This window comes from Sphaeramia orbicularis, chromosome 15 (assembly GCF_902148855.1).
Source record: "Sphaeramia orbicularis chromosome 15, fSphaOr1.1, whole genome shotgun sequence".
NCBI classification, from domain to species: Eukaryota; Metazoa; Chordata; class Actinopteri; order Kurtiformes; family Apogonidae; genus Sphaeramia; species Sphaeramia orbicularis.
The window spans coordinates 34,703,925-34,731,231 of record NC_043971.1 but is presented as its reverse complement, the minus strand read 5'-3'; the positions used below and the strand labels follow the sequence as shown (position 1 = coordinate 34,731,231).

The window sequence follows — 27,307 nt, the reverse complement described above, 5'->3', positions numbered from 1 at the left end:
CAGACCGCCACCAGCGGAAGTGAAAACAAAACTTATTGCTCATTTCTCTTTTCTCTACCTGCTGAAGTTTCGCTTTTAAACCTTACCTGAGAAAACGCTGCAATATTAGTATGACATTAGTGTTGCCTCTGTCGTCTTCATGTTTATTATTACTGACTTTCTTCTTCTCATAAAACTTTACTCTTCTTTGTGGTACTTTTTTTTTTCTTTCTGGTAATTTTAGAGCGGCGCCCACTGGTGGATTAATTGAGAAACGCTCATTCCAACACATTAAATGTCAGTAGCTGCACTTTGTTCCAGTCAGACTAATGACAACAACAATAAAGCACATTTACAAAAGGAACTAACAACTGGAATGGGATTACCGTACTTTCCAGGCTATAAGGCGCACCGGAATATAAGCCGCACCTGACTGTAAGCCGCAGCTGACTTTAAGTCGTATCTGACTATAAGCCGCATGTGTCCACGTTGTGACATGAGATATTTACACAGAAAGATGGTAAACAGAAAGATTATTTAAATATTTATTTCCATACCTTAGCTGCTTTTTTCCAAACAGTGCCTGTAACACGGCAGTAAAATGGCAGGAACACGGCTGGTTCAAAAACCCAGAAAATCATTGATCTGTATCTTCATCTTCCTTCTGCTCATTAAACCACTGCAGTCGTCTTCTTTAGTGTGGGAGTTGAACAGCCTCAAATGTCTCCATCACACTCCTTCTACATCTCTCCTCCGTTGTTGCTCAATGGCACTTCCGTGCTACAGCTCTATTTCTTTCTTAGACAGACACATCGATTGCTTTTAACTGAAAAGCTGCAAAATATGCATTTCTTCATGTTTTCCATGATGAGGGTTTGTGCAAGACACGCAAAATGATTGTTGAAAGTTAAGTTTAAAACTTCTCCTCTGCGCATCACCTCTTCCACCTGTCTGTCCCTCTTTTGCGCTTCCTGCTAGAGCGCCCCCTGGTGGCCGTTAGCCCATATAAATCTATACTCTAGCTGCATCACTGTATAAACCGCAGGGTTCAAAACGAAAAAAAAAAGTAGCGGCTTATAGTCCAGAAAGTACGGTATTAAGTACTCGTATCAGTACTCTGTATCGGCAAGAACTCAAATGTAAGTACTTGTACTCGTACTCGGTCTGGAAAAAAGTGGTATCGGTGCATCCCTAATTATTTTCCTGGTGCAGCCAACTTGAGATCATATTGGGCTGAATGTGGCCCCTGAACTGAAATGAGTTTGACACCCCTGCTCCATATCAAACTGATGGTTGTTTTAGGAATGAGAGCCTAGTCACTGCATCAGTTAAAGAACTTGAACAGCTAAAACTTGTGAATCACTGCCATAATTGTCCAATGGAAGGATCTGGACTGTTTGTTTAGTGAAATCTTGGTGGAAACTTTTTTTTTTTACCAAGTTTTATGCAAGAAATATACATTTAAACTTGAATAGTGAATACAGACTTGTTTTTTTTTAACCCAACAGAACACAGAATAGCTTAATCTTTAAGTTTAGAAATACATCTGTGTACAGCCCGCAGTTTGTTTACTTTACATACTTTCTAGACCAACGATCTTTCGTTGGCTGGGCAGAAACAGCATGACTTCCTAGACAGTTAACTTGATTTCAACAGCAACAATGTTCACTTTCACCAAGAAGCCGTGTTATTTGAGGATGTTTAGTGAGGGTTTGATTGAATTTGTCCCTGGATGCAGAGACAGGCTCCATTAGGCAGCGGGCAACAGGGTCTGGGGACAGAACAGTTAGAGAGATAAGAGAAGGAGTTGGCAGCAGAGTCTGGCCTCAGACCCACAGAGGGGGTTTAGGGAATAAAGCTCCATAATAGCTGATCTCAGGTCAGGTAGACAGGCTCCCTTTTCCAACCCTTCTGGTTAAGTAACAGCACAGAGCAGGAAGTGACTTTGAGTGGATGGCAAGGAGGTAGAGGAGGTGGTTGGGTAACAGGCAAAAGGAGGGATCTGTTTAAACATCAGGGTAGTGATTGGATTTCAGGTTGGCTTGTCTTTGTGTTTGGCATTTCTGATCCAGGTTGTGTCAGTCACTGAGTTAGAAATTATTTATGACAGTAACAAGCTGCCTAATCACTTGATTGATTGATGGGAGGAATGTGGTGAGATTGTTACATGGACGCTTCCATGACAGTAAGGTTTTCAGAGTTAATCAAGCTAAATTGACCTCTTGTTTCACCTCATTCCTGTGCTATTTTTATATTTTTCTCTAACAACGTGCATCATCTATGACAATGTGTACTTTAGTCCTCCTCGCTGTAGGAACTGGCCAATTGTGACAGTAAACTGTCTGAGTGTTTTATGTACCTTAAGTCTCTGTGTGTATCTGACTGCCACGGCCCTTCTCTCCAGGCCCTTGGCCCCTGGCCTCTATCTCCTGCTCTCCCTCACAGTAATGAAGCCTGCCTTTAAGGAACAGGGTGCAGGCAGCGAGGCATCACAGATTAGGTCAGTGGAACGGCTAGCGGGCTGAGCATGATGGATGAGGGCCAGAATGAGTTTCTGCCGAGGCTGTATTGTGAAATCTTTTCATTGTCACCGACGGGCCTATGAGGGCCTGATGAATGAGGGAGCAAGTGTCAGAAACGCCCTTCCACTGCTCCCTCTTCTACTCCTTTAATATCTCCCTAAGCTGCCTGGCTACATGCCTTGCTATCCTGCCCTTTCTGACCATCCACACCACCGTGTCACAGCAGTATTGATAAAAGTTAAGGCTAAAAATAAGCCGGGGAAGGAGAGAGGATGCACTAATGAGAGAAAAATGGTGGTGGAATCATGGAAAAGCTGTCAAACTGAGGATGTGGATTACAGTTCTTAAAGTTCATAACTGTGCAAAACAACTCTCCTTGCTCTTTCACACTCATCTTTCCTTCCTCCCATGCGGATGGACCTCCTGCTTTCACAGAGCGAGAGCAAGAGGGAGGCGGCGGTGGGGTGTCTTTATGGGAAACGTTTGTGACCAGCATGACAGCTCTGCTTGATGGATGGGCCGCCTCCATCTGGTTGCAGTGCATGTAATAAATATCCATGCTCGTGTTTGACCTCTCTCACTTACCAGACACATCTTTCACTTTTGGGACATCCAAGGGGGACTCACAATTATGCTCTGCACTCTCCACTAGCCGGGGTGTGGGGGGGATAGCAGCTCTGTTTATGGGCCGCAGCCCAAGGGCAAAGAGTCAAAAAAATAGATAGCTGTAAACAATGCTTCTGCCGCCAGGAGAATTCTCCTGCATTCAATAACCTTTAACACCTCCTAAGCCCTCATCTCCCTGAGCTGGTTGCCCGTGCCCCAGAATGCACTGCAGCTCTACACCAAACGCCTCCATCTTTTGACCGGTGATTTAGCTTGGTGTCTGAGCATAGGTCGAAGAATCAAATGCCAATGCCTGTGGGGCAAAACTTGTGGGGGGAAAAGTGACAAAAGGGAAAAACTCTGACCAAACGAAATCCAATTTTGCCCTGTTGAATTCACAGCTCCGTTGAAAAGATTTAATCATCTATCAAATAGAAAGGTTATTTTTGAGAGCAACTGGATATGTGTTTGACTTGTGCTAGGGTCGCACTAGTCTAGTTATACAGCATTCAATGTTTACTAAAACAGATAAAGTAAAACAACGCATATTCAATAGACATTATTATTCCTGTGTTAGTGCTCATAAACAGCAGTTGGTGTGTTTGCCCTTAACAGTGACCCAGTGCATTAAGCTGGTCAGCTCCTCAGTAATAGAAACAGATAGGCAGCCATTGGATTTTAATAAACCTGGATAATAATGAGGCTGAAAAGCTGAGTGAATTGTAAAGCAGAAGGCTAATGAAGTGCCTATGTGGGCAGTATGTGAGAAATAACCTATAACCTATTAAGAAACAGCCAAACTCCCTCTGCCTGAGTCTTTCCCCCCTGATTGAATTAGTGCACTCTTTAATTACTGAGTATCCAAGATGGGTGCTCTGAATCTAATTGAACTTTTTCATGCTTGCTGCTCCCCAGCCAAACAATTTGTTCTGTAAAAAAATTGAATTAACAGTCTCACTTTGTCTCCTTTTTTTTGTATTGATTCTTATAACATTAGGACTGTCTCAGGAATTTCTAGGCCGTAAAGAATCAAATCGCATGGCATTATTCACAATAACGCATATGTTATAATCGCAGAGAGAACTTACTTAAAATTCAATCCACTTTGGCATCATTATCATGTATCAACATAATAAATGAGCCCTTCAGAGCATGGTAATTATAATTTGATAAATCATCAGCAGAAAATTAACTGGATGTCAAAACATTCATTGGAAAGGGTGATGAATGGAGGATGATTGTGGTGATGAATTGTGTTAATCTGCGCAGTATGAAGCCAGCGAAATGGCTAAGCAGCCCAAGATGGATGGGCCATAGAAGCTGCAAGGTCAGGACACACAACTGCGGAACGGAGGGAAGAAAAATAGAAGGGAATGAAATGCAGAAAAGAAAGGAGGACTCTCTCTGCCTTTTTCTCTCTACTTAGATCTGTTTTCTTTCTACGTGAGTTCTTTTTGTGGGGCTGCAAATATGTTGGGTTGACAGTGAAGATGACCCTGTTGTTTTGTAAAATATTTTTAAAACAATACCAATAATGAAGACTGTCACTACTGTCATCACAATGGATTATAATGTCAAATTAAATATTGCACGCCTTAACCGTTTGACAAACAAGATGAACATTTTAACTCTGATGTACTTTTGACATAGTAGCATTCCATATTTATGCAATAAATGTACAACAGGTCTCAAAACAACGAATGTCTTGACCTTTATATCCCATAGTTTATTTACAGTCTATTTCCAACTATGTTTGCTTTCTGTTTCTCATTATTATGGTTAGCTTCAGTCATAGGGTTATTTTTTCATTCATTGTGTCATTATTTGTTTTACGGTTTCCCTAACTGGTCCTGTTTTAATCACTCCATGCTGTGTTCACTTTCTACAGTAACAAAACACAAATTGCGTAATCTGACCAAAGACCGCTAACATCAAAGACTGGGTATAATAAATAAACAAAGCCACTATGACACTATCTCCTATTAGGTTCTCGACTGCTGGTTTGAGTGAAGGAGTTTACATTTAGCCATACTCAATTATTGGAGCTAAAAGTGACCATATCTGAACAAATGTGCAAAGCTGGGGAAGCTTCAGGGATGATGGGAAGGGTAATGCTAAATGCTAGCTGACTTGGTTAGATGCTAAATTTCATTCGTTGGTTATTTTACTGCCATTCACAACAACAGTCAAGCTGTGTCAGTAAATAGAGAAATCCCTAGGCTTCCTATATCCCTAAAATCTTATTATCAATTATTTGAGGGTTCAAATTAAAACAAATAAGAAAAAGATTTGCTATTTTTTTGGTTAAAGCATCAGTATAAGTCAATGGGATCCAGGTGTTTTTGGAACCAACAACTAGTGGTTGTTACTAATATAACCCTTCGAAATATTTATAAATTAGCCATAGTTTTCATAGGTGATCCTTGCCCCTTGGTTGACATACAACTACTACTGGGTAGACAACTGCGTGATATACTACTGTGCATGCTACACGGAAAAAAACTCTTTGCATTATGAAAACGTTAAGGTTTAACAAAGATTTGAATTATGGATTAAGGCAGGACTGCTTTATTGATTTATTTAATTATGCATGCATTTTTGTTTGCGGGAATTTAGTCATGTGTTTAGTTCTGTCCTCATGTCCTAATGTTCTCCCAAATTAAGTGACCACCAACACTCTTTCCAATTCACTCGTAACTTTTCCATTGACCCTCAAATTGCACAAATATAACTTGCGTATAAAGCTTTACCTAATGCAAAAATGACAGTTTCGCCAAAACTCAAATTTTTAGATTAAAAGTTTATGCACTGGCAAGAGGTGGATTTTCAGGTGTGGCCCAGTTGGTATATCACACAAAACTGCAATGGAAAGACCTTTTTCCACAACTAGAGTCACCTGAATAAAAAAAGACAGATGTTGACGGACATTACAACAAGCAAAGAAGAGTTTTTAAAAGAAACATGGTGCGGTATGTGTGGACACACCAGGAAACCGAATCATTTTTTCATTTAGTACGGCATAGAGGAGTAATATATAATATTAATGAATATATCTGTAAATCAACATGATATTTATGTTCGTCACCATGTTTATGGAACGACTTCTTGTGTCATCTTGCAATAATTAATAAACAAATCATCATATTTGTGATTTAATGGAAAAACCAATATTCCGTACTTCTGTTTTTTTGACATTTAGTGAATATCGGTGAAGTTTTGTGCAGATGTCCAATGGAAAAGCAATTGCTGTCACTGTTTTGCTATAGAAATTAGTTTACTTATGTATACTAATACTACTGTGTTTGTATGATTATACTAGAAGTCTCCCCTTTTACTTTAAATGCGTAAAATGTACCTAGAAAGTTTATCAGAGCACAGTCTTAACAGTATGAAGCACATCAGCCCAAAGTCACATAGTGTAAACCTGCTTCACAGCAGAACTACCGTATGATAGCTGTTGTTCATAATGCATCAGATGTCAATTTAGATTCATCCAAAGCATTTCCTCTCTGCATGTATTTGTATGCAAGACACTGAACCGTAACCCTAATGTGTGCAGCATATGCACTGGAAAAATGCTTTTCAAAACACAGTAATTTGAAATGAAGATTCCTTTTGTTTTGCCCTTATTTTCCCAAAGAATCTCAGATTTAACCAGACATACTTGGCCTGGAAGCAGGTTTCTTTTTTTTTTGTTTTATTAATATTGTGAAGAGGAGTTCAAATGTATTAGCACCTGAAAGCAAAATTCTTCTCAGCTGATCATCTCCAACTGCTTTCTTAACCTCAGATGATCCAATCAAACATGAATACATGCTAAAAATGGAAAATACTGGAAAACAAATGAAAACCAAGTCATATGACAGTTAACATATTTTTAGACTGTACCCTGTACACTCTGATCCATGTTGTGTAATTCTACATAATAAAACCCAAAAACATTACCTCTGGCATAGTATAGTGGACTACAATATCATTGCAGCATATTTCCATCAGGAGCATGTTGAATGCCTTTCCAATGGTTAGAATAGAAAGACCCTCACTGATGATAATGAAGGCTATTTCTACAAATAACAGTAATTACATGTCACTGCTTTTGAAATGTGACAAAGCAGACAATGTTGCTTTTATTGAATTCATTATGTTGACAGGCACTTCATCCTTTCATTTATCTCCTATTCGTTATGGCCTGAGTGAACGTGCGCAAACTGACAACTACATTTCGTGTTGTTTCTCTTTGTTTGTGGCTTTAGCTTAACTCTGAAGCACTTTTTTTCCTCTTTTTTTTTGCACACGTTTGTCCATGTAACGTATATGCATGACCTCAGTGGGAAGTATGTATCTTCAGCGGTTAGTCTTGTGCTGTTGTTAGGGTGGTTTTCCCCACACAGAGATCTAAAGTCCCCCCTTCACATCCTGTGTCATTTCTAGCTGGGAAGTATTAATCTCATACAGAGTTTCAGACACCTCTTATCTGGCTGGCAGGTTGACATGTAAGGGGATATTTCGTCTTGATTCGAGCAATGAATGCGCCACACAGGCTATCACTTGGCCCACACTGCATATGGAAGAGGAGAAATCACACCTTTCTTTCTGTGACTTCCATTTTCATTTGTGCTCCCTCTCGCCGCTCACTCTTTTTCTGTCTCTCTTTTTCCTCCCTCCTGGAAATTATCACCAGCCATGTCAGGAGCCCTGTCGGATGGAGGGGGAGAAATGTGTCACACTGCCTCTTAAGTTTCTGATTGTCTAAATGACACAGAATCTCATCATACAGCTGTCTCCTTTTCTGACACTACAATTACCCATAATTCTCTCTGTCATTCACTGTCTCAAGGTTAGTATTTTATATCTTGAACAGAGGGCGAGGACATTTACATTTGAAGGGTAGAAAAAGAAAGAAAGAGGAAAAAAAAACATTGCTGTGTGGGTCTGTATTCTAAACCTTTTTGACCTATTAAAACTTACCCTTCAATCTTAAACGAAACCAAACAGTATCTGGTTGTACTGTAGTGAAACTTAAAACACATATTGTAAATTACCTTTCCCCATTAAGTTAATTACATCAGTAATTGCTCCGCACCTTGTTTCAGATGATATCATTAATCAGCCTCAGTCACCAAAATAACGTTCCTTGATACTACCCTTCAGAAAGTGGGTGTAGTCTGTCCTTCTTGACAAAGTGTGCTCGGTGAAAATGGTCCATTATCGTCATGCTGCGTTTTACTCCATCATCTGTGATATTCTTATATGGTCTCTGGGTTAAACAGTATGTCTTCCCATCCTTTTTACCCCATCCCTCGAGTAAAGTGTTCTTCAAAGGTATATATTTCATTGCAAGCTGACAGCCTTGACACCATAATTGACCTGAGAGCTTCCATCTTACTCTTTTGAAATTCTCCGTTGTAATGTGTGTCAACTAGATAAAATGATTCCCATCTCCACCTTTCTGTGGATTTCCATTTGCAAAGACGGCTGGCTGACTTGACTGACTGACTTGACTGGCATCGGCTCCATTATCATTCCGTTTGAACGTCTATGATCAGGGGGGGAAAATACGCAAAAGGCTCCATTGTTTGAAACAGGTGCTAACACTTAAGTCCTTTACATTAGTCCTGCATGTCGAGCTTTTAGATGGGTTAAATAGTCCCTGATAAAGTGGGGATGTGATATTCTTTTTGTCATAATTCTGACAGATTAGGCGAGTCTGTCAATGTGTCATGGCTTCGTGGAGCAAAATTATCTTAAGGCTTTCATTATATTTCCTAATGACATCACATTATTAAACTGGAAGCTGGAAGAGTGAGGATTGTAATGTACTTTTTAACCTTAGCGCTGCTTCAGTTGGTCAGATCTACCAATTATGCAATATTCTATTAGTGATGAGCAATGCATATCACACATGCAAACTCTTTTGTTATGTGTGTTTACATATGGAGAACCATAAATTAACCATAGGAAGCATTTAAATGGTTTCAAGCTCATTTAATTTACTGTCTCAAATTTATCCTGATAATAAATGCAATATTCTTCTCTTTTTGGCATTTTTATAATTGTTGCATCTGTTTCCCTCCTGGTTTTTTATTACTACAGCATGCCTATCACATCATTTATCACATCACTTAAATCAAGAATGAAGTAAAAAGGCATCAGAGCACCACTTTTTTTTTTTTTTTAAAGAGATTGTTCCTCTTGTTCTTCCTTGTTCCTTTTTCTTTATTTTGCTTCTTTTTCACATGTGGCTATAAAAAGACATGCTCTGTTTTTGTGTGCCATGTCATATTATTAAGTTTCACGCTTGCTCCGTGAACCCAAGACATATTTTCTGCTTTCCCCCTGGCTAATTGGGAGATTGTTAGGACTGTCTCTATCTAGAGCCTGATGCCCCAAAATGTGTCAATGTGCTGCTGTGCTGCTGCTAGACTGCATGTCTTCCTGTCAGTTTGGGGCATGTTTTTTCAGAGCAATTTGTTATTAGATTAATTAACACTGTATTGACAAACTGTGATAGGATTTTGTGATCTTTTCTTACCTTTGAAGACACTGTTTTTCTTGCTTTTCTCCAATCTAGACAGTAACACAAAAAAAAGACACCTTTTTTAGCAGTACAAATGAAGAGATAAAGCCTAAGATGCTGTTCACATGAAAGGAGTCTTTTAGGAACTTTTTCCATCAGGGCAATGTACTGTACTTTGTGGTGAACAAATGTGACCCATGTGTTTATTTTGCCTTTGTCCAGACTTACAAAGTAGAGGGCGCCTTTATAGGCCTGAGTAAAAAGGCCTGAGGACTAAGCAGCACTTTTTAAGGCTAAAGCTGGACGGCTAAAACAAGCTTTAAAGAAGGTCCGGGCCCACTCAAGCTCCCTTGTAAGCCTGTTGGACATCAGGCTTTGTTCCTCTCATAGACTGCTTATCAGTGGCCTGATGCGGTTGTCCCCTCACATGTTCCTCTTGTACCTCAGCTTGGCCAATTTCGATGGCCTAAGTGCCCAAATTGAGCCATTTTGTCTTACTTTGAAACAAACTAAGCCTTATTATGCGTGGTTTTTTTTTGTTTTTTTTTATTCATACCCCTCCTCCTTGTCTCCCTTCCACGTTGGCCTTAGTCTCTGTAGTTTGTCACTCCTCTCTGCCTTTCACTGCTCTTAAGTTTGAAGCGGTAGCCTTGTGAGGGGTCAGTGTTTCCACTCCAGCAGTGTCAACTTCAATCTGGGCCGATTTGGTGTGAAATGTGTGCCATGGTGTGGGGGCTTGCAGGTCAAAGCCCCAGTAATTGATGTTGCTTATTCATCTGCTTTTCCTTGTCTACTCTCTCCGCAGCACAGCAGCCGTTTTTGTTTGTCTAAATTGTTTGAAGATTTACTGTAGGTCTTAGGGCCCTGAGAAGCATCCCCCTGCTGCACTTTGTCTGTGTTCCTACCTAGCAGGGGGTTCAGCACCGGGAACACACAATGGCGCCTGCACAAAAGAAGGTTTTCCCCAACGCAAGGCCCAGAGGACATCTCATAGCATGATTCGGAGCACTGGGGACACACAAAGGTGTTGGCACAAAGGAGGCCTCTCTTAAGAGAGGGCTCAGAGGACATCGAGCATGACAAGCAGGCCAGCTCTCACTGTAATTAGCTATGGAGCCGGCCTGACCAATGGCCTTATGAGATCAGGGAGCTATCAGTAAACACTATTAAAAACAGGAGGGGGAGGAAGGTAGCTGGCAAAGCCTTGGTCCTTTGAGGCAACTGAACAAATGAAAATTATCCTCTTTAGTTAAAGATAGGGCTTTGCAAAGATAGAAAAACGAGTATCCTCTCCACTGAACCTTGTGCTTCTGCAAATCCATCTTCCACTCTGCTCCTTCTGAGGAATGGTACCTGCTAGCTGAGGCACAGGATGAAGTGCTGGATCTGTTTAAGTGCAAAGAGGAACACATTGATGGAGCCAAGTTTAATCTGGCCCCGTGGCATGTTAGGCAGCTGCATGGGTGGTATGTCCTCCAGGGCCTTTGAAGAGGGGCGATTTAGAGAAGAGATTTGGATCATTACACAATAAAGAACACTTCATAAGTACTGAAGTGAGTTGGAGAAATGATGGTTAATGATGTTGACAGCAATTCACCTCTGCTGAATTACAGAAAGATTTGACTCAACTTGCCTTCTTTAATGAGCCTCACTCTGTAAAGGTAATGGGCCAGCGGTAAGACATGGAGAGATGCAAAAAGGGGAGAAAGAGTGAGAGGGATTTTTCCTTTATTGCAGGTAGTTGCTTAGCTGCTCGTGGTTGACACTGGGCAGATCGACTATCACATGCCTCCCCTTTAGCTGTCATGCCAGGGAACTATAGAGACAGAAAGGCCATTTTAAAATAGACAGATACTACAAGTGTAGTGTCAGATTTCTGTTGTGCATATGAATTAATGGATCTTACATTGGAGGATTAGACTGCCTTCATAATAAATTCCTAAAGCAGTTAGTGTATGCAAGATGGGTTTTTCAAGGTTGATGTGTTAACAATACTTTATGGCAAGAAAAAGCCAATAGCCAATAAATATTCTGATGTACCTCCCTCTACCACTGTTGGAGAGAGCACCAAGTCGGTTATCAGTTATAGCATCTAAATGAAAAGAAATGTCTGAAAAAACAAATTAATCCGGATAACTGAGGTAATCAATAGATCTGTAACTGAATATTAACTGTAAAAACTGCAGTTGCTAATCGTTACCAATAGTTTGTATATCATCCTGTTGGCATCTCTCTCTAATGTATTCGAATTAACTGTGGTGTACTCAATGATAAAATCCACTGTACTTTTCAGACTGTGTAGTTGTTTGTCATCATATAGGGGCTGTTCTTGGAAAACGTGTCTATCAATTACTATCATATCCCCTCAAGTCTGTCTTCTGAATTTTCTCCACTCCACTTGAATCAAATAAGCCTATTTACACAGTTCTGGAGCGGGGACAGTAATTCCAGCCTACAGCTTGTTTTCTATTTCTAATCATGCATGTTTATGTGCAAGTTTGTGACAAAAAGCTTAACTGACAGAGCGACATTTGATTTACAGTTCTATTTTTTTCCCACATTTGACTGTCATCCCATCAAAGTAACATATCTGTCGGTGGCTTTGAGTGTCTCACGCTGAATGATAAATATGTACATCAAAACTGGGATTCAGTGCCAATTATGCATTGACAGAGATGTCAGCAAGAATGTAACATTTAAATTAAAATGATGGCATTCAATTTCAAACTGCCTTGTACCGTGACATGTTCTATTATCCGTTTCCGTGGTGTGAGACTAGGCAAAAACAACAACTATGAAAGAAGAAACTATCCCAAAGGTCAAATCAATAACTTTGTTGTGTCACTCCTTTTTCTTGTTTGAACATCTACATGTCAATCATTAAACCTATTAATAGACTTGTCAGAGCCAAAACATTGCTACTCCTGGTATTTATTGTTTTCTTAACATAGTACACCTCCTCATCTCACAGGGGCCCGAAAAACTCTCCACCTAGTAAACACATCTGCACTTTGTACTCAAAATACATTCTAAGAGCCTCTTGGTGCATTTCCGTAGTCGCACTGATTTTGCAGGAGCAGTATAATTTTATTATACCATAGATGGAAGTACAACAAGCTCTGTTTCACATGGAAAGGAAATAAAAGCCCTGATACTTTAATTGGCAGGAATACTTGTCTAATTATCACTTTACTGCTTGCTCTCCATGCTGAGATTATGTAATTATCTTTTTGAAACATTGTGGAACGATATTGCTTTTTTGTGTGTCATTTCTGAGACGCCTCTGTACCTGACACTCAGCAAGCCACTTAATAATATGCTGGAAAGGCAGCTAATTATATCATAATAACGGCTTGATGAAAGCAATAAGGCAGGCTGGTGAATGAATGATAGCACTGTTAGACTGCTCAAGTTTTAGCGTTATCTCAAATTATTAGAATCACGCTAAACAGGAAGTTCTTTAATTACAGTTATGTTTATTCATTATGCCACAAAAATGTGAAGTCCTGGCATTCGTTATCATTATGCAAATCATTGTTTATACTAAATGATATGTTTCTCTGCAATGATATTTTCAGCAAATTGAATCCCTTATCAAGTTAATTACTCCTATGTTTACAAGCACCCCCCAAGCTAGGATATCCCAATTAAAGACTCCACCTGTTCTATTTGCAAGATTTGTATTTGTTACATATGTCATTACATGTTCTCCTGCAGAGAACAGGTTTGTCAAAGGGAAGATCCACCAGCTAGACCCCTTACTGGGCTCCCAGATTTCTACCCTGCCTCTTACAAACGGCGAACGGTTGTCGTCGAGTTTTGGGATCCATTGCAGAGGCAAAGAGGCAGGAACACAGCTGACACGCACATCCGTAGGACCCAGGGAGGGGGTAGATGGGTAATCTGACGGAGGGCGCGCCTGAGCACCAGCAGCGGCAGCATCAACAGCAGCCGTAGACTGCTTTCGAAACTTTTAATTAGCACTAATTACCTTTGCAGGAAAATGTTGAGGCTTGAAAGGATTTGTGTCAGCAAGTGGGAGATCAAAGATTGTGGTGCTGTGCATTTTAATCTGAACACTGAGGGGTAATAGGGAGCTGTTTGTGTGCTAGAGAAGGAAGGAGGCAGCAAGGGTGAGAGGAGGAAAAGAAGCATCCCAGGTGGTACATGACTAGTCTACCTCTCCTATCACTGACTACCAATCACGCCACAGATTCCGTCACGTTATAAAATTTTCCGCTAATGTAGAGAAATTAACTTTTTCTTTTCTTTCCTTTGTTTTTTTTTCTTTTAAATTGAATCATGGCTCATGTTATTCATTTTCATTCTGGGTGCATGTGTCCCTCTGTGTGAGTATGTGCACACGCCTGTGATTTTGCGCGCGCTGCTTCATCAGACTGACAGGCATTTCATAGAGGTGGTTTTTAATGCATGCCTGGACATCACTGTGGCAGGGTCATCCATCAGACTTCAAGACAACATCGATCATTTGCCATGAAGAGAGCGCGGGGTAGTGATTATTTGCTATTAGGTGGATGCTGAGGCATACAAATGGCTGGCAGTTGACAGTTGAACTCACTCAAACGTAATGCGGGATGGCTCCCCCTCTCAGGGAGATGTTGACAAGCACTGAGCCTGAACACTGTAATGACAGAGCTGCGTACAGAAAGACAGGGCACTGAGGAATTCTTCCTCACAGATCGCAGCATCTATTATTTGTCCTTTTTTTCTATGTCCAGTCACAGATACTGTACAATCATTTACATTCTGCTATATTATAATTTCATAAACCAGAAGCACAACGTATACAGTGGAACGTGCTTGTAGTAGGGATCAAACAACTTTTTTTTTTTTTCTCTTTTTTTTTCAGCACGCATATTCATACTGATCATTTGTAATCAAGGAGCCCTATAATTAATATTTGGGGCTGGTGTGTATTTTCAGCAAAGATGAAATTTTTTAGTAAATAAATGTCATTTCAGTGTCTGTTGGTTATTCATGATGTGTAGCCAATCAGATAGTGTTTTCAGAAGCAGTCAAAATAGCATATTTTTACAACTCATTTATTTTATTGAATATTGGATTAAAAAATGACAGATGATCCAAAAATACTGAATATCAGACTGACATTGAATGTGTCCCCATATACGTTGTCACTCTCATTGAATGTCACTTGCTTGATGGCTTGTGTCACTGTAATTCTGTATTATTACATCCATTTAATGTATGTGAATCTTATGTATGAGTTTCTGTATGTGCTTGTTTGTCTCACACTGATGTCCATATTGGCTGAGATGCCATCAGTGAATTGATTTTTAGCTCCCACTCACTGAGCGAGGGGGGTGTTTGTCATGTGGATAGACAACTAATCTTTCAGTACAAACATTCACAAGACCCATGGCCACTCCGAGCACAGTCAGCCAGTATACAGGGTTGCATATTGTATAGCCTGAAGGAGTTTGCCAACATACGGGATTCGTCTATTGTGCAATGATGTATTTCACAGTGTGCAATTTACTTTTAATGTTGTACATAGGGAGCATTTTTTCCTGGTGATGTTACAGACTTTACTTGCTGAATTTTTTAGAGACATCCTGCTTTCTCCAGCTTTCTCCAGGGATCTTTTACTCCTCTGATCTCTGCTCAGTTCTTTCTTCATGACCAAAGAGGCTACTCTCTTTTTGCTCTCAGTTGGGTCGTTCCTGGAGCTTAGACTTCATCCTGGGCCAAAGCAGGGTCAAGCGAAGGCTTATGAGGTTGTACCTGACAGGAATGTCTGTCAAGTCCTTATCCCTTGGCTGGGGTCGATCCAGGGTCATTAATCAGACAAGGATTTGAGATGCAAGGGGGAAGCATGAGGCCAGGTCATGCTGACCTCAGTACAGTGGCTTTGATTTAGTCTGGACCAGCCCCTTTGTATGTGTGTGTGTGTGTGTGTGTCTGTGTGTGTGTGTGGGTGTGGGTGGGTGTGTGTGTGTGAGAGACAGAGTGAGAATTGACAGGATCAGTCCCTGTCTGATTCACAGTGCTCCCAGCCCCTCTGCCAGCACTAATGACATTGGGAGAGAATATTAACCTCACACACTCAGCAGGAATATCCACAGGGGTAGTCTATAACTCTGGCACTGCAGGGTCCTTGGTGATATAATGATTCAAACACAGACGCTGGCTTTAAACGTTAGACAGACACACCATGGTGGAGACATTTCCAACTACCTAATGTGTGCTCTTCTCAAACAACGCAGTGAGTAATGGGCGGTGATATTTAACTTCATCAACAAAGAAGTTGCTAATTATATTACACAGATTTCTTCTTGCTTGCGTTTGTTTATACTCTTCAAAACAATTTCTGTTTTTGCAAATGATGTAACCCTGTGTAAAGTTCAATCTGACATGCCCCTTCCAATTGACAGCTTCGTAGCTAGTGGTGCTTTTACACATAGGCTATCAGGAGCGAGCATAGCACGATATTCAAAACAGATTAAGAGTGAACCCACATAAAGAAGAGATTTTGCTGGCGGCGCCAAATGTACTCTAATGATTTGCATTGCCATTAATAGTAATTTGCAGCTGCCTAGGAGGAGATGTGTAATCCCCTTCCCATGTGTGAATTGACATGCATTGAGGGAGGGCTATGTGTGTCCTGGACGTGTGATCTTTAAATGACTGCCACCTGAGGCCTGGCAGTGTAGAGAGAGGAGTGCCACACTGAGCAGCGACTGTCTACATGTGGGGGAGAGAGAGGGAGAGCTGTGGGGGAGATACAGACAGATAATGACAGCCTAATTCACCATCGCCATCAGAGATGCATATACTGAGATGTGTATAGGCCATAAACTGTAGCTGCAGGGTAGAGAGCTGGAACAGACTTGATCTGTGTGTGTGTGTGTGTGTGTGTGTGTGTGTGTGTGCATGCGTGCGTGCGTGCGTGTGTGTGTGTGTGTGTGTGTGCGTGCGTGTGTGTGTGGAGGTGGTAGGAGGGATGCTGAAGGTTTGAGGGGTACCCGGGCATTAATTTGCTTTACAGATAATGTCATTTTGCTTTACCATGAGTAAATCCTTATAGTGTTTAGTGCCTTATTTTAGCATTTTTTGATGTTTATTTGGGTTTGGTTTATGGGTTAGTGATGAAATACAGCTGTAGACTACATTTTATTAATAGTATAAAGACAATATTTAACTCTTTGCATTTGTTTCACTTTTTAACTTGTGTTACCACTGTGGTAACAGTGAAGTGATCATTTTGTAGTATATCTACCTTTTACAGTATTTACAGTATCTGTCTGACGACTTTAAGAAATGCTAAAAATTCCTGTCTCTCATTGAGGTTTTAGCCCTAGGGTGAAAAAAAATATATAAACTAGGATGGAATTGAGAAGAATATTACAGTTAAAAGAAATCATTGTGAAAGAATTTTTGTCTTTATGAAGATTTGTGTTATTTTAATGATTCTGTTTCTAGTAACTACATCTAGATACTACCATATGTTTTGGATATAACATTTTATGTATTACAAGGAAAATCTTGATTTATAGAAACTGATAATGTAGGATGAAAGAAAACTAGACATCAAACATTTTCATAGTTCCATATTATGAAAAGTGATTCTGCTCTTTTACACCATATATAATTAACAATATGGGGAAAAAGTAAACTTATGTTACCTGTAATATCTGTCATTTTAGTCCCTGTTGCATTATTCATTGTTATTTTTCTTTTATTTCAGTAAATTGAATTAATTTTTCACTGTCAGTTTTATTTTTTAACTGTAATAACCCAGAGTACAACTAAATTTACTTTATTTAAATAAGATTGGGTGATATTTTGAGGTGTATAGTCATATAATTTCTTGATAACTTCAGGGTGAATAGCTCTCTCCTGCAGCCTTCCTTTCTTCCTGAGACGATCCCTTCCATTCACCTTTCTTATTAAGTTTATTAAAGTCAGTCCACATACTGGATTCCCCCAAGTCCACTCCCTTCTCCCATTCATTACAATACCTTATTCTGGCAGGCAATCTGAAGTGTGCTCTCAATAGGCCATTATGCACAGAGTATGAAGGCCATCATGGCCTCAGTATTGGTCAATTCATCAAACATTTATCTGTTGCCCTCTGAGCAGGACGTCCGTATGCCTGTCACTTTGCAGCCCTGGCTGGACCTGCCTTTGGTAGAAAAGTGCTTTGCTTTTCTGCGCTGCCCTGACCTTTAAAAGGACATCAGCCCTTTAACTGTGGACTTCAGCAGCCAGGGCTCCCCAGCTTTTCTAACTTTTGGTGCACACTCATTTTTTTTTTGATATACATAAAGACTGGGGAACTTCTTTAATGCTGCAGTGCAGGAGCATAGTCTCTGTGATCTCTATCACCAATTCAGTAATAGAGAGGGCTTTGAGGTTGTTTTACATTATGTATATCTCTGTAATGTTCAGCCTAGACAAACTCCACATTTGACCCATCATCCTCAGAGTCTCGAATATTTGCCAGCTATGATTCATTTAGGCAGCAGACGTAAGAAGGGAGTCTGTGTAACACATGTTAAAGAGCCAAGGCTGCCGTTCTCCATTTTTCATGTGTTGCCTGAGGATATGTGACATGACACTAGCACACACCATTGGCAGGAGTGACTGACATTTCAGCCAATAATGGTCGAGAGTTTTCTTCCCTCTGTTGTCAGCAGTGGTTTATCAATCACTATGTCTGCATTAGTATTAGTCTATTGATCTGGCAGGGCTGTTCTCTGGGTCAGTGTCTCCTCTCCAGTGTCCTTGTCTGATTTCTCATATCCTCGCCTGGTTCCAGTGTACAGTTCTTGCTTGGGCTAAATATTAGTAATGCATGCTGCTTGTGTGTCAGTCTGACACACAGATCATTGCACAGTGAAGTTAAAGGTTTTAACACCTATGCACACCACTTATGTAAGCACAATGCACACACCAACACACACTGATGCACACATGATGTATGATGTTGTGCTTAAACAGGCTAAGTGGTAGTCAAAGCGTAAAGACAGCCCATGTGAAGTATTGGTTCTGACAATGAGGCTGATCATAATTATCTTAACAAGGAGAGGATTCATCGCCTCACCTCGTTAAAGCTACCACCATGCTCTCTCCCCCTCCCCCTCAGTTGCTACTGAGATAAAGAAAACAGCATTTGATCACAGATTACCACACATATCATGCTTTTCTAATATCTTGCAATAAAAGATATGATTTGTGGAGCTAAAATGTGAAAATACTTCACACTTAGATTGCAAGCTCTTAAAAAATAGTTTTGTAGTGTAAACTTAATGAAAATCATAGAAGATCATGGGTGTCTGATTCTTTTAGTAGAATTAATAATGTGGAAAAAAAGCACGAAACAAGAGTGTGTTCCTTTTTTAAAACCATCAGATATATCACTCATTATTTATATTGTATTATCCTGATTATACACCATTAGGAGTGACATTATAGGAGTGTATAAAATGTTAATAATTCTGTTTTTATGCCCATACTTTCTATAAAATGTGTGTTGTCTGGGTTGTGCCTGTGTTTGCTGTTTACCAGATTTCTATAGCGCTGGGATACGAGTCAATTATGCTCATTTGTTGTATTAAAAGCATGAACTGCTTTTTCTAGAGAGGGGGGTTGTGTTGCACATTACTGCAGTGCTTATACTTTGTTAGTTTTCTAAGCCACGCATTAAAACTAGAAAGCTTATAAAAAGTAATGAAACCAACTATGGAAATCTGCAGAGAGAGCAGAGAAAGCTGGAGAGTATTAGAAGTTCAATCCCGGCACTGTAGTTAATACTGGATGGGACTCAGTGGCTCTCCCCTGGCTGTGAATTTAACTGATTAAATCAGCCAGTGCACGCAGCAGTGGTGACATGAAAACAACAATTAATAAGGCTCCCTCCTGTGCCATGCGGCTCCCTTTAACCGAGCAGCTAATAACATAACCCACAGGACTGCAGCCCAACACACACACACACACATACACACACTTACAGGTGGCAATAGTTAGTTAGCAACTGTTCGCAGCATTTGAAATAATGTTTCTCCAACATGGTACATTATTGTGCCAAACTATGCATTTACAGAGGTTATATTTGCAGATTCATTACAGTATATATTTTTCTGTCAATACTAACCTCATAATAAACTGCTAAAAAGACATGCATTTTATTTCCCTCTCTCTGTATCACACCTCTCCCATAGGTAATTCTAGGAAGTATGTCTGCAAATGTATTTTTGCAAATCATTATCTTTACAAAATCAATGTTGCTAGTTTCATAGATGAGAGAAAAAAATCAAGCAAATAGACGAATTTCATAAAGCTGGCACATTTCCTCATTCATCCATCATGCCGCTGCATTAATCAGACCTGATAAGGGATGTCAGCCGGCGGCTTCACCAGCATACTGGCTAGATGCTGTCATCTGTTGTTGCTGGTATCAAGTGTGTATGTTTGCAAAATGTTGATGTCTTTTTAAATGGAGCAGCTCAGAATTTACCTTGCAAGTCAACGACAAATTGCTGATTTTTTGTTTTTCACAGAAGATCATTCGTGCAACTGTTTACTTTGTTGTTCAAGGTTGCTGCCAGTATGTTTGCTTATTGCATGTAATGGAGTGTGTCTTGGCATGGTCCACGGCAATTGGTCAGAAAAAGCACATTTCAAGCACATGTGTGAAATTATGTTTTGTCTAGTTTACTGAGAACATGTACTTGTGTCAGTATTTGTAAATAATAGCGCTTTTAATCATGCACAGTATGAATGCAGAAAGTTGTTGAGGTATTATTTAGAAATGTTCATTAAAAAAGAATATTTGAATAATGTAGATATGAATATTTACACAAATGATGTGCAAACTCAATCTACTCACTGACCAAGTTTTTGGAAAAGGTGATATTTAAGTAGACTCAGGTGCATTTGTTTTGCATATTTTCCATATGTCCTTTTTTCACTGTACTTTATGACTATACATGATGCCCCACCCCCATTCTACCTATTCTACCTACTCTACCCACTCCTCATTGTGCTTCATTTGCAGATTGTCATGGTGGAAGTGTTGTATTTACAGGGTTGGTGTGTATTTTGGCAGCCACTGACACTAGGCAGAGCCAGGAAGGAGCATCAGTTCACACTGCAGCTGTTTAAATCTCACTGCATCTTGAGTTTGTCATACAGCACTGACGGCTGAATTTATATATATGCAACTTGATGTCAAGGTGACATCCGGTGTGTACAATACAATATAAACGTAGAAAAAAATAACAGCAACAAATATAAAGTGTTTTAATTTTACCTCTTCATCTGTTATCTATCACAATCTTCTTTTCTTCTATCCGTGCAACCAGTTGTGTAGGATGTTTCAGTAAATTAAAATGTCAATGAAGTTACAAAGGACACTTCAGTGTGGCTTACTGACAGTCTGAAGGATTACACAATGCGCTTGTGCACCTTCTATGACTTGAACTTTGCACGGCCCTAACATTACTCCTAACACCCCCCTCCATCATTTTTATGCCTGCGTGAATGTATGTTTGGGAGACACTGAAAAGGAAGGAGTTGAGATGACCTTTCACCCCGCTTTGCAATGCATCATAAAAACCAGCGGAAAAGGCAGAATTCCTGCTTTCAAAAGTATCCTTTAATGTTAAAATCTCAGCCTAACCCCTGTCGCAGAGCGGTTGCACAAACTTTCCCTGCCATGTGTGATTGCGAGTGTATTCCGGTTCCTCTGTGAAAATGATGGATGACAAGTTAAATTTGTGTCTGGGGAGTGAAGGTGAACTGTGACAGAGTGATTTGTCTTGGGAATGGAGGGTTAGGGTCAGGCGAAACTGGGTGCCTCAAGGCACAAGACATTGACAAATTCATCCTGCCCGCCGCATTTCTGAAGCCTTTTGTTTTGAATCCTGGCTACTCACAAGTGACCCCCATCCCTCATCCTGCCAGCTGCTGAAGGATGCCTCACCATGCCAGGGGAGCTCAGGACCACTAATTCTTGTCATTCACTTCTCTGACAGGCCCAGACCTATACTCTCCTGCTGTATGAAAGTGGGAGACTGAAATATTTATTTTTGCACAATACTGGCTGACCAGATTTGGGGCCATAACAGTTTTCCTGTTGCCTTATCATTGCAGGTCACTGGCAGGCCTCAAAATGTTCAGTGAGCTGGAAGAACTGGTCGTCGACAACAATCTGCTTGGAAATGACCTCCAGTTGCCCAGGTTACCCAGGCTCCACACCCTCACACTCAATAAGAACCAGATATCCTTTCATACAGAATAACTTCTCCTTTTTTTTATTTTGATTTAAAGCCTACTATTTAGAAAGGAAGAATGTAATGTTATGTAAATCCATCCTGGTTTGTCTCACAGAACCAGATTTTAATGCCATATAGTTTTACAGAAAACACAGAGTGTGTTGTAAAACAACAGCAGAAAAGCTCCCCTGTCTCAGTGCTCCAGCAGTACTGGTTTTTGAGCCACAGGGACCTCTAGTGGAGTCAAATTTTAGAGCCATCACAACATGTGTTTTTATTTTCAAAGAGACTTAAAAAGTTTAGCATTAAAACAACATCTAAACATTGACTTGAAAAATACAGGATATATTATTTTCCATTTTGTGATATTCGTTATAATAAATAGAATAATGATAATAAATCAGAAGCTTTTTGGAATTTTTGTATTGGATACATTATTCATTATTAGCCCATTTTATTTATACTGGAATGAGCTGAATTGGTTGTTTAATTCAATTTGTCACTAAATACACATGTTCACATTTTCACTCATCAATTATAATGTCCCAGAGTGTCCTACTTAGCGCTTTAAGTAAACATGTTTAAACCAGAACTCAGGCACAGGCAGCCACCCTAAATGTGAGACACCGACACACTGCGAGGCTGTTTATGATCAGTTAGAAATGTGTGAACTTCCCCTCATAGCTTCAGAACAGGTTTAGCAATGTGTCCTGTTTTCCTCTGGTTGTGTCGATCCTACAGAGTAACGATGCTCTTCCTCCCTCTCTCTCTCTCGCTCTCTCTCTCTCTCTCTCTCTCTCACACACACACACACACACACACACACACACACACACACACACTTCCAGAGTCAACATTAAAACTGGGGCTCCTTGAAGTGTGCGTCTGGGACTGTGTGCTAAGTTTGGTTGTGAAGTGGTCGGCACATGCTAATAGGCCAATTATGTACATCCTGTCGTGGCACAGTGCCATTTTAAAGCTCGAGCACTGCATTAGTGCAGTTGTATTTTGACACTTTGGGGCTCAATTTTCCAAGTGAATGTATTAGTGATGAATGTGCCTGCTTAGGGGCTGTTTGTTTTTTCCACGTTTCGCGAAAGTTTTCCACAGCACAGCTCTGGGAAGCACGGACTGTTTGAACCACAGGGCATCCATCATTTTGTCACTGTTCTGCACCCGGCCACCTAGGAAATGAAAGAGATCGAGAGAAAGAGAGGGAGAGCAACAGCCAAATTGTGTCACTAGTATATGCCAAAGCCTGCACCTTAAATTGCCCCTCTGTCTGCCCAGTCTCACAAAGCCAGTGACTGGCCCCTTTGAGCACCTCGGTAAATTTGACAGTGATGTGTTTCAGCGCAGAAAGGCCCGGGAGGGGCTGCGCAGGGACTAAATGCTAATGTAATTAACAGCGCTAGGTCCTTGACATCCGCCCTTTGACACCTGACTGATATCGAGGCCCTGCTGGAACACTTGGCTGATGTGACCCCATCACTGGAGTACCTAAGCCTGCTGGGAAATGAGGCCTGCCCAAACCAGCTGGTCAGCCTGGATAAGGATGAGGACGACTACCAGAGATACAGGTCAGATGAACGATCATTAATTTACTACATGTCACAATCTTTACAGTTTATCATATTTTTTTTAATCTCAGTATAGTGTTAGTTATACCAGTGTATAAGCAGGTTTAAGGAACTGACTTGCTTTAGTTTGACTTTTTCATATATATTACGAGGAAAGCCTTTATTTATTGAAGCTGAAAAAGATGGAATGAAATATAGCATGGCATCAGATTAATGATTTAAGCAGTCAATGTACAAAACTACTGTTAAAGATCCCATATTCTGCAAAGCTGTTTTATTCCTGTACTCCATAAACCAACCAATAGCGTAAAAAGATCTTTATTTATGTTTGTTTCATCATTTTTACTCTTATTTCAATAACAAAATTAATTTCTTCTGTTCAATTTCTGTGTGCTATTATAACCCTGATATTTATTATATGTCATATACTTTTACTGCATGTTAAATGTGAAGTGAATAGATGGGTGGGTAGGTACAAAAGAAAGACTGGTCATATTGTACTGAGTTTGTTTTCAGACAGATAGTTTTGATACTGAGCTACTCAGAGTGATGGCTTTTTTGTCAGTAATGGGTTTTGAGATGTTCCTTTTTTTTTCCCAACATCCCAGCCCCCTACATTTCACAAGCAGGCTGTAGATTCAACCACATCACTCTAAAAGCTTTGTCAACTGGCCCCTCCATACTCCAGTTTGCAAAATGGATTTCATGTGTGACTAGTCACCACCACAAATGAGTGTTTACTACCCTGCCTTACCAGAGCAGATGATGCATTAAACATCAAGCCAGGCCTCAAGCCATGCAATATGACCACCATTTGTCAGGGTCCTTTACATGAAATGCGATAAAAGGCGAAAAGCATACTCTCTTTTGTCTGTTTTAGCCCTAAGTGCTTGTTTCTGACTCTGTGTTGCCTATTAATCATTTACCACCCATGCCTTTCTTGAATAATCTTCCTTCTCTCTTTTTGTCTGGCTCTCCCCTCCTCTCTCATACTTTCCCTCCCCTCCTCCTTCTCTCCCCCTCTCCCTCTCCCTTTCCCTCTCCTTGCATGCTTATCTTGCTGGTGAGGAAAGCTGTTCTGTTTTGACTGACAATGTCTATGGTCCTGTAATGTAATATTCATAATGTGTCACATAGTAAAACATCAATTTGAGCGTGATGCAGATTTCATGTCTGACAAGGTTAGGCTGTATGCAGGTCGTGACAGCACTGGCCTTGGGCAATAAATACCCAGCCCAATGCCTCGGGAGCTCTCAGTCTCTCAAGTGAAATACCCCCTTGTGCTGCATTGGTGCCCCAATTAGTGCAACGACATAGAAACACTGTATTCCCAGGCACTGTATTGTGTAGTCTGCCGGGAGGTTAAGTGTCTTGCTGTAAGCTGACCATGCATGTCTTCAGTGGCCATTTATGGTATTACAATAAAATAAGGAGTCATGCTGTAATATTAGATGTTTAAAATAGCCAGTGATTATGCAGGATAATGCTTAGACCAGTGTTTTTCAACCTTGGGGTCAGGACTCCACATGGGGACGCCTGGAATTCAAATGGGTTCACCTGAAATTTCAAGTAATTGATAAAAAAAATTAAGAAAAACTTACTAGTTAAAAAAATGTTGTGAGTTGAGAGAGACAATCACAATACACAAAAGACATGACAAACTGTGAAGCTGAAACTGTATCTTTCAAATGTTCATTGTGGTCGGTTTTAGATGCTGCAGCTCTTTCATAATTCATAGTTTGAGTTGTTGTTTGTTCAGTATTAACTGTCAGCCTTGTAAATACGAGCTGGACTGACTGTACACATCCTGACCAAGGAAAATAAAATTCTCACTGTGCAGTAATCTGAACCTGGCTCCATAATAATATACATTATATAGCCTAAAAGTCTTCTAAAATTAACATTCATTTGCAACATAGCAATCTATTACATGATCAAAAACAAATTAATTTAGCAAAAAAATGTCTCCGTTCTGGGGTCGCCAGAAATTTGTAAAGTTAAAATGGGGTCACAAGCCAAAATAGGTTGGGAACCACTGGGTTAGACCATTGTCTCCTGAGAAAACTGGGTGCTTGAGAAACCCAGATATGTGGTGACAGTGAATGTAACTCTGTCTCTAATGGCTGCAGTGTAAAAAAAAGTTTCATCCCCCCAAAAAATCACATTTATCTTATTTTGCTCAGTTGTTGTCTGTTGTGTCATTCTGAAGCCAGTGATTTGACTTTAGCTGACTATTTGTAAACTAAATTTCACTAGTTTGTATATTGTCGCCACTGTAGAGGAGCAAAAGAGGGGCATCGAAGTACTTTGCAGTAAGTTGTAGCAAGTAGTAATAGTATTTTTGAGGGAAAAAATGACCCGACTCTTCTGCATAGAAATCAGTCTGTAGGCTTTTATCATTTATGAAGGATGAAGATGAAGTTGTTAGCTTAGAATCGGAGTCAGCTGACATCAACACACGTCCAGATCCAAGTATGAATCAGACTGTAACACAAACTTCACATGTGTATTGGTAAATTTTACACTTGGAGCCCTGCATAAATATTGTGCACGGTCACATTACACTTCACAATACTGGAAACTATTTTAATTTTCTTTGATGCCGTCTTCCAACAGAAATACCAATTGGGCATATGAAAATAAATAGTCATCTCTACTTTAAAAATAGTAATAATTGACTGTCAATATTGTGAATTAACAGTGTACAGATCAGAATAGAGGAGTTGTTAGATACTCCAAATGTGTTCCCTCCATCTTGGTGTGTTATCTGTTAAATGATTACCAGTATTCTTTGATAAATAAAGAAGTCATGATTATTGAAGTAACAATAAAAAAAACAAGTGGTGCCATGCTCAACAAACCTTGCGCCTTGGACATATTTCACCCATTATAAGTAAATGGGAAGATTTTAAAAATTCATTAAAAATTTGAACTTTGACCTACTGTCCCCAAAGTGTAATGACATCCATTTTTGGTCACTGGCAATCTATACAGTCAATTTGGTATGAATTCAACCAATAGTTTTGCTGCTACAGACATGTGAAATTTTGCCGATTATAAGTAAATGGGGAAAAATAAAAAAAGATTAAAACAATTCATAAAGAACTGAAACTTTGACCTACTTTTCCCAAAATGTAATGACATCTATTCTGGGTCACTGGCAATCTATAAACCAAATTTGATATCTCAAATTATATACACTACAAACAAAAAGTTAAGGATATTTTTTTAATTTTTGGGCTATTTTTTTCATTTGGGATTCTTGCACGGCACTTTTTACCTTTTTGTGTGTGAATTGAATTGAAACACATTTTTTTTAATGACCAGACATAGTTTTATTTATAAATGGCAAAAAAAAAAAAAAAAAAAAAAAAAAAAAGAAATATCCTTAACTTTTTGTTTGTAGTGTATGTACAGTTCATAATAGGGGATCCAATTTAACAGTACCTCTAACTTGTTTCTGGTTTAGCTTCATGCCAGTGGCAGTAACACTGTTCGCTTAGCTTAGCTTAGTTTAGCTTAGTGTGTTAGCTTAGATTAGTGTGGCTTGATAAATATAGAGGTTTTGAAATTAGAAGATAAAATTGAAAATAATTGTAAATAGTGTTTATTTGTGTTGGTTATTGTACAGTTGCTGTTAATTTTCACTCTGCGTGGCAATAACAACATCTCAGATCTCACTCTTAAGCTGTGAGAACCCTGTCATGGTAGGCTATGTAAATACTTTACTAGACAAGTTTAATCTTTATAGTGTAGCAACCAGCAGCAGAATCTGAATAGTTGTCAGCACATCTTTGGCATTGTTAAATAAACTGTATGATCCCCCCTCTCTCTCTTTCACACACA

General features: G+C 39.8%; 1 protein-coding gene across 1 annotated transcript in view; it reads left to right on the top strand.

Annotated features, from left to right (window-relative positions):
• The window catches only part of lrmda (leucine rich melanocyte differentiation associated), a 263,399-nt gene that overhangs the window by 150,497 nt on the left and 85,595 nt on the right, over positions 1-27,307 (top strand). The window contains exons 3-4 of the mRNA XM_030156833.1: positions 21,760-21,886; positions 23,322-23,461. Coding sequence (XP_030012693.1) covers positions 21,760-21,886; positions 23,322-23,461 — 267 coding nt within the window. The remainder of the gene's footprint in view (positions 1-21,759; positions 21,887-23,321; positions 23,462-27,307) is intronic.